This window comes from Tupaia chinensis, unplaced genomic scaffold (genome assembly GCF_000334495.1).
Source record: "Tupaia chinensis unplaced genomic scaffold, TupChi_1.0 Scaffold144982_1, whole genome shotgun sequence".
NCBI lineage: Eukaryota > Metazoa > Chordata > Mammalia > Scandentia > Tupaiidae > Tupaia > Tupaia belangeri.
Window position 1 is genome coordinate 1,208,999 of NW_006204841.1, and position 17,676 is coordinate 1,226,674.

The following is a 17,676-nucleotide window of genomic DNA, read 5'->3' on the forward strand; positions in this document are numbered from 1 at the left end:
AAAAATTTTTTTTTAAATTTACATTCAGTCCCTGAGCATCATCACATCATACTAAATGTGGTTTCCCCTCTAGAATAAACTGCATAGTGGCTTAATCATGCATGTTATCATCCATAAAATTCCATTACTACTTTCATATATATATGTTTTTTACCCTATGTCTGACCCTCTGCCCCATTTCACTCTCTTATTACACTCTCTCTGCTGTCTACAGTTATCTTCAATTCCTTTTCCCCCAACATTTCGTTGATAACACAATATCATAAGTAATCTAACTACTTACAATAGCAACTTCAGCTGATGGTTTCAAAAAAAGCAGTTTTGAACTGGTAAGGATATTTCCTTGAAACTTAAGGCCTAGAAACTGGTTAGTATTCTGTTCAAATAGTAGGTACATGAATCCATTGACAGCTCAAGACAGGACAAAAGTCCTTAGAACCGGACAACAAAGCTTAGAAGAAAAGCAGCAATATTTTAGTCAAGTCATAGAATGCTGTTTCATCAGTTCAGTCTCATGTACTTAATTTTCTTCTGTTTCTGTTGAGGTTCGATCTTCCAGATTGAACTCTGAGATATAATACTCAACTCCAGACTTTGTCCCTACAATTAAGTTGCCCATTTTCTTAGTTTCTGAACTCTTATTTCTGTGTGTCTGCATTTAATTTTACTGACATAGCACTTCCTTAAGAACTTCTTGGAGATCTGGTCTGGTGCTGGTAAACTCTTTCAGATCTTGTTTATTTAAGAATGTTCGTGTCTTTTCTTCCCAAATGAACGATAATCTTGCTGGGTACAGAATTCTCGGTTGAAATTGCTTTTCCCTTAATGCTTTGAATATATTCTCCCATTCTCTCCTCGCTCGCAATGTTTCTGATGAGAGGTCTGCCGTTAGTCTGATGGGATACCCTTTGTAGGTAACTTGCCGTTTTTCTCTTGCCAGTCTTAGTATCTTGTCTTTGTCTGTGGTTTTGGTCAATCTAGCTATAATGTGTCTAGGAGAAGATCTTCTTGGGTTGATTCTATTTGGGGTCCTCTGTATTTCTTGGGAATGGATCTTTGAGTGCCTCTCCAGGTTTGGAAAGTTTTCTTGCAGGATTTCATGGAATAGATTATCAATGCCCTTATGAGTCTCTTCACCCTCTGGGATGCCTATTATCCGGATGTTTGGACGTTTAATTGTATCTAGTACTTCTCGCATATTATTCTCAAATTTTTGGGCCATTTTCTCAGTCTTCGCGGTGGATTTTTCTAGGCCAACCATTTTCTCTTCTACATTAGAGATTCTATTTTCTGTATGATCTAGTCTGCTTTTAATACTTTCAAGGGAGATTTTGACTTCTTGTATTATAGCCTTCATCTCTAACAGTTCCATCTGATTCTTTTGTAAAGTGTGAAATTCCTCTTTTAGATCTTGCATGAATTTCCTCACCTCCTGGAACTCTTCAACTCCTTTCTCCTTCCTCTTCAGCAGTTCCTTGTCTCTCTTCTCTTCCATCTCTGTTAGCTTTGCCATTATGAACGTTCTGAATTCTTTATCAGACATTTCCATGATTTCCATGGAACTCTGTGTGGATGAAGAGCAGCTATCTGTTTCCCTTGTGGGAGAGGTATTTTCCTGCTTCCCCATATTTCTTGTGCTCCTGCAGTGATTTCTAGTCATCTGGTGGATGATCAGTTTCTTCCCAAACTTGGAAGTTCAATCAGAGGGTCGAGGAGTGTGCAGAAAAGAAAACAGAGAGAGGGAAACAACAGCAAAAACACCAGACAAGACACAGAGAAAAAGAAGAGAAAAACTTTAAAAAAAATTAATATTCAAAAAATTTTAATACAACTCAAAAATTGGAAAACCACGCAGCACGCTTGTGCGCTGCGTGAAATGGCTAGATCACAGGAGCCATGGAGCTGTCTGTCTCTTGAAGAAGGGCTGTTCTGGGAGGAGGAGAGGGGATTATTAACAAGATAATGACCTAGGAGGAGCCAAAAGGCCCTGTAAAGTGCCTCACCTTAAAAAATTCGAAAAAGCAAAAATTAAAAAAAAAAAAAAAAAAAGACAGAGAGAGAGAGAGAGAGAGAGAGGACAGGTAGAGAGAGACAAAGAGTGATACAGAGACAGGAGACTTGTAAGTGGTATTCCTACCACACGAGTTTTGTATGCTGGAGGCCCAGTTATCAGTGGGACATCTTCCTTTTTCCCAAATGGCTAGATCGCAGGAGTCATGGAGCTATCTGTCTCTTCAATACCTGAGTGATTCTTGCAAGTTTGGTGACATTTTGCTATTATTTTTGATGACATTTTACATTAAATTTAATTCAACAAATATATTGTGATAGGTATTTTACCACTGTGCCACTGTTAAGTCCCTATATTTTTCAATCTTTTTTTTTTTTTGGAGACGTTTTTGCTATAGAGCACATGAGCTTGCCAGAAAGATAGAGAGACAGGGAGACAGAAAGTGAGAAATCACCCCCTGGGAGGATGGCCACGCCACAATCCCTTTTTCTCCATTCTCCTCTCAGGATCTTGGGCACGCACACATATGCGCCTGATGTGCGTTTAAGCCACCAGGTCCGAGACTTAAACCTTGGTCAACTACATAGGAGTTCAGTGACATAGCCATTACACCAACTACTGGTCCCTCAAATTTGTACCAAATATAGCACCATTATGAATGAACTTATTTGTATATGAAACTTCTATGGATTTTGAATTATACTCTGGCTTTGATTAATATGAATTAATTACTGTATCTAAAATTAAGAATGCTGTGAAGGCTGGTGCAGGCAGGTGGCATAGTGGTTAAGGTGCTGAACTCTCACATGGTTGACTGTGGTTCGAGTCCCAGACCTGTTTGCTTGAAACTCATGCTGGGTGCATGGCACGCCCAAAATCTGGAAAGGGGAATGGAGGAGAAGGGATTGCGGTGTGGCCATCCCCCCCGGTGGGTGATTTCTTGCTTTCTGTGTGTGTCTCTGGTGAGCACACCCACCATACAGCAAAAATATCTCTCTCAAAGGAAAACAAACAAACAAAAATGTTGTTAAGGCTTTTGATATGCGTTTCCAATTTGCTTTTTGAGCATGTTGATTGAATGATCAAGCTTTCTGTTCTTTGAGGAAGGACTGTGGGGAGGAGGATGGAAGAAGGAGATGAGTACAGGCGGTAAAGGATGTTAAAGTAACAAGAAAAAGATGAAGAAGCCACTGTTTACCTGAAGTTTGATTTTTAAGATAAGGTGGCCATTTTCTATCCCTGTTTTTTGGGGTAAGGTGGTGATATTTTGCCCTAGGGCACATGTGCTCTCCAGAGACAGAGAGAAGGAAAAAGAGAAATCATACCCCTAGGAGTGTGGCCATGCCAAAATCCGTTCTCCTCCATTCTCCTCTTGGGATTCTGGGTACACACACATGTGCGAGATTTTCAAGCCACCGAGTCTGGGACTCAAACCTTGGTTAGCCATGTGGGATGGCCATGTGGGAGTCCAGCACTTTATCCACCACACTACCTGCTGGCCCCTCTATCTCTTTTAATATACAATTTTAGTTAACAGTCAAGAAACCTTCTCTGGAAAGGATTACACTTGACTGTGGTAAATAGTTTCTGTCGTGGGTATTCAGTTCTGCCATCACGGTGCAAAACCAGCGCTAGACCTTCAACTGAGCATGTGCGTGCTCCACACATGCATCGATGTTCATGAGGGACGTTGGCCTGTATTTCCTTGTCATGCCTGTGTGTGTACGGTATTATGGCGATGCTGTCCTCGTAGAATCAACAGGAAAGTGCGTAGAGCTGGTATTTATTTATTTGATAAATAGTTGGTGGAATTTATCAATGAAGTCATTGAGTTTTGGTGGGAAGGTTTCTTTTTCATTAAAGAATTATTTTTTATTAGACTTTATTTAACAATTTGTTTATTTAATTTGACCAGAGAGGGACGACAGAGTGAGAGAGAGAGGAAGTGAGAAAATAAGCCACCAGGTCCCGTACTTAAACCATGGTGGAGTCCAGCACCCTTAGCCACCACGCCACCTGCTGGTCTCCCAGTGAGAATGTTTTAATTATATGAGAGAACTCCCAGCAGAGTTTTTATTTATTTATTTATTTATTTATTTATTTATTTTTTGAGAGGTTTTCGCTATAGGGCACGTGCACTTGCCAGACAGACACTTCCCAGGGGAGATGGCCACGCCGTAGTCCCTTCTCCTCTATTCTCCTCTTGGGATCTTGGGCACGCATGCACATGTGCCATCATGAGTTTAAGCCACCAGGTCCAGGACTCGAACCGTGGTTGACTATGTGAGAGTTAAGCGACATAGCCATTATGCCAACTGCTGGTCCTCCAGCAGGGTCTTGAAGCTGCAGTTCACCCGAGTCTCAGCCAGCCCTGGACCATGGGCATGCGTGTGTCCAGAGTAGTCAGGGAGGTCTCTGAAGGCAAGCCTGGAGGGTGGTACAGAGGCAATGCTTGCAGAGTGTCACATTTTACATCGAATTGTATACTTTATTTTTTAAAAGAATTATTTATTTACGCATTCATTTATTTTAATTTGACCAGAAGGAGACACAGAGAGAGAGGGAAAGTGAGAAAGCAAGCCACCAGGTCCGGGACTTGAACCATGGTCAGCCATGTGAGAGTGTCCAGCACCGTAACCACCACGCCACCTGCTGGTCCCTGAACTGTATACTTTAAATGAATGGATTGTATAGTAAGTAAATCAAGCTCAATAAAGCTGGAAATCACAGCTATAAATAAATGACTGTAACCATTTATAAAGCAATTCATTGTTCCTCGTGTGGAAAACGCTCAGCAATACAGGTAAGCCACCATATCTGCTCTCGCAGGCCTGCGGATCACTGTTGGTAAATATCGTTCAAATTCTTGCTTGTTTCACTCACTTCTCCTCGCTTCTAATATTTCAGGGCTCTATATTACTACAGCTGTGGAAGAGAGTCTGCAATTTGGGACACCCCTCTCCCCGCCTTGTTCAGCCAGCCCTCTAAAAGAATCCAAAGGCTGTCACAGCCCAATAGATTAAGTCAGTACCTCCTAAGCAGGTAGAGTATCGAGAATTTGCATGCCTCCTGACCTAACTTAGTTAAATGTCACATTATTGTCGCTCTAATTTTACTGCGTGCAATTTCATAAGTCCTCTTGTGTCCCAAAGCATCAAGTTAAAAGATGAAATATGGGACCAATAGGTGGTGGGGTGGTTACAGTACTGGATTCCCACATGTTTGACTACAGTTTGAGTCCCAGACCCAGTGGCTTGAAAAGCATACGGTGTGTGTGTGTGTGTGTGTGTGTGTGTGTGTGTGTGTGTGTGCATATTCCCAAAATCTCAGGAGGAGAATGGAGAAGGGATTGCAGCACGGCCATCCCCCTGGGGGTGATTTCTTGCTTTCTGTCTCTCTGTCTCTCTGGTGAGTGCATGTGCCCTATAGCAATAATCTCCCTTATGAAAAAAAAGGAAAAGAAAAGAAATAGGTAAATGAAATGTTGAAGCTTCTGGACCTACGTTATATGTGACAAATAGTTTTAAAAAATGACATATTGGGGTTAGCTGGTGGTGCGGTAGTTAAGGTGCTGGACTCCCATGTGGTAGACTGCAGTTCGAGTCCCAGACCTGGCAGCTTGCTTTATCACTTTCCCTCTCTCTCTCTGGTGAGCACACATCTACAGCAGGTTAAATAATGATAGTAAATTAAACAAATAACTGAAAAAAAGAAATAACATATTTAGTTTAGAGAAGAGACCCAGGAAACAGTAATAGCTATGTTCCAATGTTTAAAGTGTTGGCCTCTGAACGAGGAGGACATAAACCGACTTTATGTTGATCCCAGAACTGGAACAAAGACTTTTTAGAACAGCAGATGTCAGCTAGGTGTAGGAAAGTCTTTCTGACTTGCTATTCAGTGATGGAAAGAATTATCTGGAAAAGTAAACCGCTGTCTCCACCTCAATCACTGAAAGTTTTCAAGCTCAGGCTGGAAGGATGACTTTGCCTGTATTTTAGACCTCTACATCTGAAAGAAATCCAACGGCCCACCTTGAATTTTCTATCACAGAATCTTGTGAAGAGGCCTAGTGGACCCCAGAAAATGTCTTCCTTGTTTATTCACTTATCAGTACAGCCAACAAAATCTCCTTAATTTGGCTAGAATATACATGTAAATTTGGTAGTTATACAGCATAATTATAAGCCAAGGGATACTTTTTTGAGAGACCTGAGTTTGATGTTTCATATAAGCAAAATCTCTTAAGTACTAAAACTTTATTTATATATATTTTAAAGTTTTTGTTATAGGGCATGTGTGCTCACCACAGGGAGATGGAATGGCGAGAGATCACTCCCCCGCCCCCCCAGTGGGGATGCCATGCCGTGTTCTCCTCCATTCTCCTCTTGGGATTTTTGGCACACACTTATGCACATGCGCTGTGTGGTTTTCAAGTCACAGGGTCTGGAATTTGAACTGTGCAGCCAGCCTAGTGGAATCCAGAACTTTAACCTCCATGCCACCTGCTGGTCCTGAAATTTTCTAAATTTTAGAGTTTATTTCCCTGCTTTCCTAAACTAACTCTTCCACTACTGAATGTTTTTGTAGACTTTGTTCAGTGATTTAAGATCTTGATTGTGAACATCGACTAGTATATAGTACTTTTAAAAACGTTTATTTATTTTAATAATTATAGGGACTGTGTGTGTGCTCATGAAAGAGAGAGGAAAGAGAGAGAGGGAGAGACCTTTAACAGGATCTCGTCATGCCACAATTCCCCTGCCCTAGCCCGTCACCTCGTTAGTATCTTGTGTCTGCCATGTTTCCAAGACAACCAAGGAGCGTGAACCCGCGGTTGGCCGTGCGGCTTCAGGTACTGTAGTCTGGTTTGCTCCCAGCTGTGCTGGGCCTATTAGACAGTACTGTACTAGAGGAAATGACCAGGAGCTGTTTAAGTATGGAGCATAGTGTTTCCTTTTGGTAAATGTTCTGATTTCTGTGTTTAGATTATGAGACATTTGCTTCTCTGTTTCCGTATCATTTCTTTTTGGTCACAAAAATAGTCTCTAACCAGCCCCTTTTTTTTTTTTTTTAATCTTTTATGAATTGAAAACTGATAACCACACGTGTTAAAAATTAAGCAAAGAGGCAAAAAGGCAAGTGCTTCAGGAAGATACGCAGGCCTCTTGAATAAATGGACTATGTGAGCTTGGCTTTCGTGGCGTGGATTTTAGCTGGTTAACTAGAGGGTCTCGACAGCAGGTTTGAGCAGGCAGAAGAAAGAATCAGCAAAGATAGGTCAATATAGATGATCGAGTCTGAGGACCAGAAAGGAAAAAAAAAAATGTGGAAGAGCCTCGGAGACCTGAGGACCACCCTCACCAGCCCCTTTTTTTTTTTTTTTAATCTTTTATGAATTGAAAACTGATAACCACACGTGTTAAAAATTAAGCAAAGAGGCAAAAAGGCAAGTGCTTCAGGAAGATACGCAGGCCTCTTGAATAAATGGACTATGTGAGCTTGGCTTTCGTGGCGTGGATTTTAGCTGGTTAACTAGAGGGTCTCGACAGCAGGTTTGAGCAGGCAGAAGAAAGAATCAGCAAAGATAGGTCAATATAGATGATCGAGTCTGAGGACCAGAAAGGAAAAAAAAAAATGTGGAAGAGCCTCGGAGACCTGAGGACCACCCTCAAGGGTATCAACATATTCACGAGCATCTCCTAAGGAGTGGAAAGAGAGGAAGGGGCAGAATGAATGAACCAAGAAATAGTGGCCAGGGACATCCCAAATTTCGTAAAAAAAAAAAAAGAAAACCAGAAAACATTATATGTATATAAGTATGTATATAAGTACATGCAGCAAGAGAGACAAACTCATGTCATAGACTCTGTAATAAGGTTTAAACGTGATTTCTTGGGGCCAGTACGTGGTGTGGTGGTTAAGGCACTGGACTCCCACATGGCCAACTGTGGTACAAGTCCCAGACCTGGTGGCTTGCTTTCTCATTTTTCCTCTCTCTTTCTCTCTCTCTCTCTGGTCAAATTAAAAATTAATAAATAAATACATAAATAATATTATATCATTCTCTTTTAACGAAGTGATTTCTCCTCAGAAACTTTGGCATCCAGAAAGCGATGAACTTGTCATATTTAAAAATGTCATATTTGGGACCAGGAGATGGCAGAATGGTTATGTTGCTGGAATCCCATGTAGTCTACCACAGGTCAAGTCCTGGACCTGGTGACTTAAAACTCATATCGTGTGCATGTGCGTGTGTGCCCAAGATCCTGAGATGAGAATGGAATAGCAGGGATTATGGCGTGGCCACCCCCCGCCACCCACCCTGGAGAATGATTTCTCACTTTCTGTTTCTCTGTCTATCTCTATCTCTCTAGCAAGTGCACATACTTTAGCAAAAAAACCCTCTTAGTTAAAAAGTAAATAAATAAAATTTTAAAAATGCAATGCCATATTTAAAGTACTGCAAGAGAAAGACAATCTGCTAAAAGTACTCTATCTAGTAAAACTTTCTTTCAAAATGGAGAAATTAAGACTTTGAAGATAAAATACCCTGGTATATATGGAACAATTTGCACCAAACATACTAACAAACTAAATCCAACAACATATCAAAATAATTATACTTCACGACAAAGTTGACTTTATCCTAGGAGTGCGAGAATTTGCTGGGTCCAGATATTAAAATCAATATACACCAAATAAGGGGACCAGCAGATGGCGTAATGGCTATGTCACTGGACTTCCATGTAGTTGACCACAGTTCAAGTCCCAGACCCAGTGGCTTAAAATTCATGCCACGTGTGTGAGCGTGTCCAAAATCCCAAGAGGCAAATGGAGGAGAAAAGATTGTGGTATGGCCATCCTCCTTGGATTTCTCACTGTCTCTTTGTCTCTTTCTGTCTCTCTGGTGAGAACACATGCCCTATGGCAAAAATCTCTCAAAAAAATTAAATATATATATACACACACACACACCAAATAATAAGAATTTTTTTTTTAGGAGGTTTTTGCTATAGGGCATGTGCGCTGGCCAGAAAGACAGAGAGAGACAGAGAGACAGAAATTGAGAAATTACCCCCCAAGGGGGATGTTCACACTGCAATCCCTTCTCCTCCATTCTCCTCTCGGAATCTTGGCCATGTACGCACACACGCCCGGCATGAGTTTAAGCCACCAGGTCCAGGACTCAAACCGCGGTCAACTACATGGGAGTTCAGCGACACAGCCATTACACTAACTGCTGGTCCCATAAGAAGAACTTTTTTAAAAAAGGTCATCTCAACAGATGCAGAAAAAGCACTTGACAAAGTTCAACACATTTTTATGATTGAATGTTCAACTCAGTGTAGACAGAAATCTGTCTTCTTAAAGGGCTTCTGTCATGGCCAACCATAATTAATGGTGAAAGATGGAGAGCTGCTTTCCTTCTAAGATAGGAATAAGATAGGATTGTCCTCTCTCAGCACTTTTTTTTTCTTTGGAAAAGAAAAAAAGACAAAGACAGAGAGAGACAGAGAGACAGAAAGCGAGAAATCACCCCCCAGGGGGGATGGCCACGCCGCAATCCCTTCTCCTCCATTCTCCTCTTGGGATCTTGGGCACGCATGCATACACGCCTGGTGTAAATTTAAGCCACTGGGTCTCGGACTTGAACTCTGGTCGACTACATGGGAGTCCAGTGACATAGCCATTACACCAACTGCTGGTCCCCACTCCCCACTCTCAGCGCTTTTATTCAGCTTCATACTGGAGATTCTAGCCAGAGCAATTAGACAAGTAAGAGAAATAAACTGTCCTCAGATAGGGGAAGAAGAAGAAAACTATCTCTACTCACACATGACATGCCATTGTCTACAGAAAATCTTAATGAATTCATAAGAACTACTGGAACTCATTTACTAACGAGTGCAGAAGGATTGGAATCCAATCAGGGCACAAAACTAATTGTGTGTTTCTCCACTAGCATTGAACAATCTCAAAATGAAATTAAAATAATTTCATTTGCAGTAGTATCAAAAAAGAGCAAACTTATATTTACAATGGAATATTGCTTAGTCTTAAAAAGAAAAGCTATTTCTGGGACCAGCAGATGGTGCAATGGTTATATTGCTGGACACCTACAGAGTTGACCCTGGTTCGAGTCCCGGACCTGACGGTTAAAAACTCACACTGGATGTGTGTACATGTGTGCCCAAACTACTGAGAGGAGAATGGAGGAGAGGGACTGCAGCATGGCCATCTCCCCTAGAGAATGATTTCTTGCTTTTTGTCTCTGTCTCTCTGTGAGTGCACATGTCCTATAGCAAAAATCTCTCTCTAAAAAAATCTTTTTGTGCATGTACACGCACCTGAGACACAGAGAGGCAGAGAAAGTGAGAAATCACCCCCCAAGGGGGTTGGCCATGTCGCAATCCCTTTTCTTCCATTTTCTTCCTGGAATTTTAGGCAGGCATGTACTTGTGCCCAGCTTGATTTTCAAGTCGCCAGGTCTGGGACTTGAACTGTGGTTGACTATGTGGGAGTCCAGAGCTTTAACTACTATGCTTCCTGCTGGCCCCACATTTTGATCAGAGAAAAGTATGAGGGGGACATTCCATGGAAATGGCTAAGTGGCTGGGAATTATGACCAAGGTATTTTCTCAGACCACACTGTGGAGGAGACTGGCCATCACAGAGGGCTCCTCAGTGATAACAGATTTTTATCTCAGAATTATTTTGAAGTTTTGGTAGGCAGTGAGGTGCTTTTCAAACTGAAGGCCACAATCTATCCATAATGGATCATAAAACCAATCTCCGTTTTTCTCTTAAATACAGCAAATTAAGTTGAAAAAAAAGTTTCAGGAAAAAAAACCCAAAAACCTATTCAATGACTGCAGTATGATATATAACCCCAGCTAGGTGCTACTTTATAGGATGTTCATTCTACTCATTGAAGCTTATGCCTAAAGATGGACTTGTGTTCATAGAAATGTATATATCAGCTGTGCTTACTATGAAAAGATTTAGATTAATTAAGATCTTTAGTGGCTCAATAAAATGTGGGGGAAAACAGTATAGAAAGAAAACATAGATACCAGAGACAGTGTGGGAGGAGAGTGGGAGATGGCAGAGGGTAAGAGACAGGGAATCAAGGACGAGGCAAAAAAGCAAAACATACAGAAAATAAGAAATGGAAAATTATTTGTTGACGATAACATGTATGCTGATGTGCTTGATTGAGCCAATATACAGTGTACTCTGGATGGAAAAATCTCATTTTGTATGTTGTAATGATGTACAGTGAATGAATGTACATAAATAAATTAAAAAAAATTAACTTAATAAATCAGAATACATTATATAGGGTAAGCATTGCTTTATGATAATTTTATTTCAGATATATAGATGCATTTACATGTACTGTACCACGGTATAAAATACAGCCCTTACTGTGGACGATTTCCAAACAAACAGAAGCACCCATCTGACTCTCCTCACAAGTGGCTTGAAAATGGTTCGCTATTCACTTGACCCAAAGAACCCCACAAAATCATTCAAATCAAGAGGTTCAAATCTTCATGTTCACTTTCAGAACACCCAAGAAACTGCCCAGGCCACCAAGGGTAGGCAGATCCGCAAAGCCACCAAGTATCTGAGAGATGTCACTTTACAGAAGCAGCGTGTGGCATTCTGACACTACAGTGGTGCAGTTGGTAGGTGTGTCCAGGCCAAACAGTGGGGCTGGGCACAGGGTCAGTGGCCCCAGACCAGTGCTGAGTGTTTGCTGCACTTGCTTAACAATGCAGAGAGTGATGCTGAGCTTAAGGGCTTGAGTGTAGGTTCTCTGGTCGTTGAGCACATTCAGGTGAACAAGGCACCCGAGATGCACCATCGTAGGGACAGAGCTCATGAGCGGAGCAACCCCTACATGAGCTCCTCTGCCACATTGAGATGATCGTCACTGAAGAGGAGCAAATTGTTCCTAAATCTGAAGGGGAAGTTTGCACAGAGGAAAGAGAAATGTCAGAAGAAACTTATGGCGCCATAGTAAATTCAACATAAAATAAATGGAGATAAAAGTAAAAGAATATTGGTTGTCGTTACATTTCAAGTGTCTTCATAATGTGGGTAAAATGAGCGGTTTATTCTGTGCCATTGATTTTGACTCATAAATGTACTGTTTTGACCTTGATGAAAAACAAAACAAAAAGCCCCACTCATTTGTTAGAAAGCACAAATGACCGTGGGAAGAAATGTTCCTAAGATAGAAACAGTACATGTAATTCACTGGAGGTTGATGGGAGCCATGACAAATCCAGCTATTATCCCTGTAGCCAACAGTTATCGTATTTCATATTTCTATTTACATCTAGGCCCTTCAGTGCTGACTTAGCAAGAGAGTCTCTTCAGATCTCTGATCCTTCTCCTCGGATATTGCGACTGTCAATAGCCAAAGGCACAGATCCAAACTATCTTCCCCCAAAAATGGTAAGTGGGTCCGTGTGAAAGAAATAGTTCCTCATGGACTTTGTTACATGCCATCCTTATATTTCTAGCTATGTATTTTCTTTTCTTCCTGTTTATTCTCCCCTCTTGTTCAACGGACTTTTCTAACTATGGTCTCCTATGCCTACTGTATCAGTCTGGATTGGAGCAGACAATCAGAACGATTATGAGTGATAAAGAATAAAGAATGTATTATAGAGATTAGCCCGTAAAGCAATTATGAGAGCTGGTGGAAAAATCTATGGAAAACTGCTATGGAAGCTGGGACTTGGATCTGGTTATAGATCTAGAAGCAGCGAGAGGACGTAGGAGTGGATCAGCGGTTTCCTGGAACTTATTAGTGTCAGGGGAAGCCATTACTGTTCTTTAGATAAGGGGAGTACAACCTCCTCAGATGGACAAGGGCTTGTTCTAATGGCTCAGAATTATGTAAAGGCTTAAAGGCCCCAGCTTCATTGGAATCTGCCCAGATATCCCCATTCTAATTTTCAAGTTCCCACTCTTTTCCAGTCTTTGCCCTAAGTTTAACATAGCAGACTGTACAAGTTTGAAACACAATTTTTACTGTAACTCACTCAGCAACAGAATTTGATTTTTGAGTTTTGTTTTTCAGAACTCTCAGCCCTGTGATCAGATAAGTGTTTCTTTTAGGGAAGTCACAGAAGCTTTCTGGTCCTTTACTTGGATCTTAAGGTAGAAATATTAAAGGCTTGGTCTGATCATTTCTTTTCTCAAGTTCTCCAGTGCACTCAGGAACAACCAACCAACCTCACTATACATTTTAATTTCGCTAAAATGTCCTTTGAGAGCAGTAGCTTGGTCACCCAAATTCTTGCTTCATATTGCCATTGCTTATCACAGACAACTAGTGTTGTTTTTGTTTGTTTGTTTTATTTTTTAACCACTAGCAATAGGATCATTAGTACCTTCAAGTCTAATCAGCTCAGAAGACAAATTCCAGATCATTTAGAATCAATATTCACCCGGCCATGTGGGTCTTCTGGTACCCTTGGGCATGTTTTTTGTATACAGAAAAGATTACTCAGAGGTATGCTCTTAATTTAAACCATTAAAGTCCTAGTTTTAAAACTTTCAATTCAGGACTGGTCCTGTAGCACAGTGGTTAAGGGAGTCAGATTCCACATGGCTGGCTGTGACTCAAATCCAGGCCAGAGTGGCTTGACAAAAATACTCTGGGCATGTGTGTGTGTGTGTGCAAGCCCGCAATCCTGGAGGGGAGGAGAAATGGCCGCAGAAGGATCGCCCTGTGATCACGGCCCACTGACAGTGCTTTCTCTCTCTCCGGCAAGTATACACGCCCTCTGGCAATTAAAACATTCAAATTAAAGACCAATTGCTTTCTTGGACTTAAGTTTATCCTTTCATGGAGTCTTATTTTTAGGTGGTGGGAGCTCTAACAGCTTTTAAGTGCCAGTTCCCGTGTCCACCAGTCAGGTTGTGGCTTGCCTCTGAGCTTCCCTTGACCAACTTTGACAGTTTGTCTTTGAGGGGGACCAGCAGTTTGTGTAATGGCTATGTCGCTGGACTCCCACGTAGTCGACCGCAGTTTGAGTCCCAGACCTTGTGGTTTAAACTCACACCGGGCGTATGTGCGTGTGTGCCCAGGATCCCAAGAGGAGAATGGAGGAGAAGGGATTGCGGTGTGGCCATCCCCCCTGGGGGGTGATTTCTCGCTTTCTGTCTCTCTGTCTCTCTCTGTCTTTTTGGCGAGCGCACGCGCCCTATAGCAAAAACCTCTCCCCCAGGGACCAGCAGTTAGCGTAATGGCTATGTCACTGGACTCCCACATAGTCAACCGCGGTTCGCGTCCCAGACCCGGTGGCTTAAAACCCATGTCAGGCACGTGTGCGTGCGTGCCCAAGATCCTAAGAGGAGAATGGAGGAGAAGGGATTGCGGCGTGGTCATCCTCCCTGGGGGGTGATTTCTCACTTTCTGTCTCTCTGTCTCTTTCTCTCTCTGTCTGCTTTATAGCAAAAAATCCCTCAAAACAAAAAAAAAAAAAAGAAAGAAAAAACCTCTCCCCCCCCAAAAAAAAGGTCAGTGTTGTTATCACAATGTAAACAACACAAGAGGGATTTGAAAAATACCTTGTATATTATTTTCCATCCACAATTAAGCTCTATGTTGTGTTCAGTCATTAATTATATTCTTGTTCAAAGCCTTGTGGTAAGTTTTAATTTTGAACACAAGGAGCTTAAAGAGAAGAGTGTATAATTCGAACAATTTCCACACTTACGACGGTGCAGAGTGACGGGTGGAGGCATTGTACCTGGTGGAAATATGTGGCCTGCCCTCCTTCTCACTGGGTTTGGTTTCTTTTTTGTATCGATTCCAGTGAGAAGAAACTCACTTCAATGCAGCTGAGACCTGTGATAATGTGTCTCAATGTCCAAAGGGCAAAATCAATTACGTACAGTATTATGTAGCACGTTAGCAGTTCAAGTGCTGGACTCCCACCTAGCTGACCATGGTGCGGGCCTTGAACCTGGTGGACTGAAATTCATGCCGAGTGTGTGTGTGTATGTGTGTATGTGCGTGTCCAAAACCCTGAGAAAAGAATAGAAGAAAAGGGATTATAGCATGGCAATCCCCCTGGTGGGATGATTTCTCACTTTCCTTCACACTCTCTGTCTCTCTCTGGTGAGCACACGTGCCTATGGCAAAAACCTAATAATAATAATAAAGATAAGGTACGATGCCGTGCCTGCCTTATGGAGTTCTCACCCGATCGTCATTCCGCACGCGGGCCTTACCCGTTCCCTCTGAGTCAGTAGACGGCCTTGTCGCTACTTCCTCTGCATCCTTAGCTGAACAGGTGAGTTCCCGAAGGGCTGACTTGGGATCTCTCCAGTCTAGTTTGAGGAAGGTGAAGATTCTCATCTTTTTGCCGATTGTGAGAAGCCAGGTCCAGAGGTCAGCCTCTACTTTGTAGTCTTTTATTTTTATTTTGAGAGGTTTTTGCTATAGGGCGCATGCACTTGCCAGAAAGACAGAGAGAGACAGAGAGACAGAAAGCGAGAAATCCCCCCCCCAGGGGGGATGGCCATGCCGCAATCCCTTCTCCTCCATTCTCCTCTCGGGATCTTGGGTATGCACGCACACGTGCCTGGCATGAGTTTAAGCCACCGGGTCTGGGACTCAAACCGCAATTGACTACATGGGAGTTCAGTAACATAGCCATTACGCCAACTGCTGGTCCCCCTATTTTGTAATCTTGATCTTGATGGTGCTTATTACTTGGTACTTACAGCTACTGTGTTATTTTTCTCCTCTAGATTGAAAACAGGGTTCCATTTTCTGCCCTGAATGCTGTCGCCACGCCCAGAATTATAGACCTTGCCCACCCGAGGATCAAGATAGAGGGTCTGTGCTACGAGAGACAGCGAAGTGAAGTGCCCATCCGCCCTGTAAGCCTCCCTGCCCCTGTCCTTCAGTGCACCTTCCGGGTGCTCTTAGGGTGCTGGTCTCCCTCTCCCGGGCATAGCCCAGGGTCACTGGAGAGGAGACTCTTGCAGGAGTGGTCTGTGGCAGGGAGAAGACCTAGCTACCTGCCATGGAGAAAGGCAGAGAGTAGAGGGAAAAAATCATGGACTATGAAGTCAGTAAAAGCAGGGTTCAAATCCCAGGCTCACCACTGTGGTGGTGGGACTGTTACAGGGTGGGAGAGTGGAGAGGTGTTAGGTCAAGATCTTTAAGATTAGAGACTCACCCTGAGGTGTAAAATGAAAAACCACAAACACTTCGAAAGTAGGAAAAGGAAAGTTTTAATAGGAAAGTGAGGATTTTTATTTATTTATTTTCCATAGGGAATGTGGTGCTCGCCAGAGAGACAGAGAGAGAGACAGTGAGAGGGAAAATGAGGAATCACCCCCTGGGGGGAATGGCCATGCCACAATCCCTTCTTCTCCATTCTCCTCCTGGGATTTTGGGCATGGACGCACAAGCACCCGGTGTGATTTTTCAAGCCACCATGTCCAGGACTCAAACCATGGTCACTGTGTGGGAGTCCAGCTCTGTAGTCACCATACCACCCACTGTCCCCAAAGGTGAGGATTTTTAATAGAAAAGAAATACACCAATACATCCCTTTGGGACCAGCAGGTGGCATAGTGGTTAAAGCACTGGCCTCTCACCTGGTAGACCACGGTTTGCTACCCAGACTTGACGACTTGAAACTCACACTGGGCACTTGTGCATGTGTACCCAAAATCCCAAGAGGAAAATGGTCAAGGGATTGCAGTGTGGCCATCCCCTCCCCCAGGGGGGAGTGATTCTCTCTTTTTGTTTCTCTGTCTTGCCAGCAAGCTCATGCACCCTAAAAGCATAGATCTCTCTCTCAGTAAAACAAAAAAGAGAAACAGACCTCCGCACCTATTCACTTTGCATGCTGTCTGTGCCAGGCTCTCAGTGAGCGGAATGTGCTCCCTGCTAGTGAGGGACAAACCAGATAAGTAAATCCATAGATCAGATTGGACACTGATGGAGAAAATAAAATAGGAGAGAGTGACTGTGGGGGCGGGGTGGCCTCTCTAAGGAAGCGACATCTGAGCCGAGACCTGAGTCACAGTGAAGGGAGGAAGAGCACGTCCCGGAGCCTGAAGTCGGGACAAGCTCGCAGTTGGGTGCAGTCAGGCGGGCAAGGAGGTTGTGAAGATTTGGTTCCCACTCAGGGTCTGTTGTGAGGGTACGGGGAGAGGCACACGGCATCCAGCACAGAGCCTGTCACCTTCAGTGGCTTCCCTCCTTCTTCCTCCTGGACATCCCTCTCCATTAGTTGTGGGCCGTCCCAGTTGGGTTTCCTTTTCTTTTCTTTATTTTTTTTTTTGTTTTTCTTGAGAGATTTTTGCTATAGTGTGTGTGTGTTCTCCAGAGAGATAGAGACAGAAAGTTAGAGATCACTCCCCAGGGAAGATGGCCATGTGGCAATCTCTTCTCCATTCTCCTCTTGGGATTTTAGGCACACATGTGCACGCACCTGGTGTGAGTTTTAAGCCACTGGGTCCGGGGCTCGAACCATGGTTGACTATGTGGGAGTCCAGCAACGTAACCATTATGCCATCTGCTGGTCCCACCAGTTGTGTTTTCAATAAATATCTAATGACTGGGACCAGCAGATGGCATCGTGTAATGGCTGCGCCACTGGACTCCCACATGG

General features: G+C 42.9%; 1 protein-coding gene across 1 annotated transcript in view; it reads left to right on the forward strand.

The window, feature by feature from the left end:
- SPMAP2L (sperm microtubule associated protein 2 like) overlaps positions 1-17,676 on the forward strand; it is a 55,923-nt gene that overhangs the window by 28,521 nt on the left and 9,726 nt on the right. Inside the window, 3 exon segments of the mRNA XM_006167700.1 lie at positions 4,919-5,053; positions 12,367-12,481; positions 15,797-15,928. Coding sequence (XP_006167762.1) covers positions 4,919-5,053; positions 12,367-12,481; positions 15,797-15,928 — 382 coding nt within the window.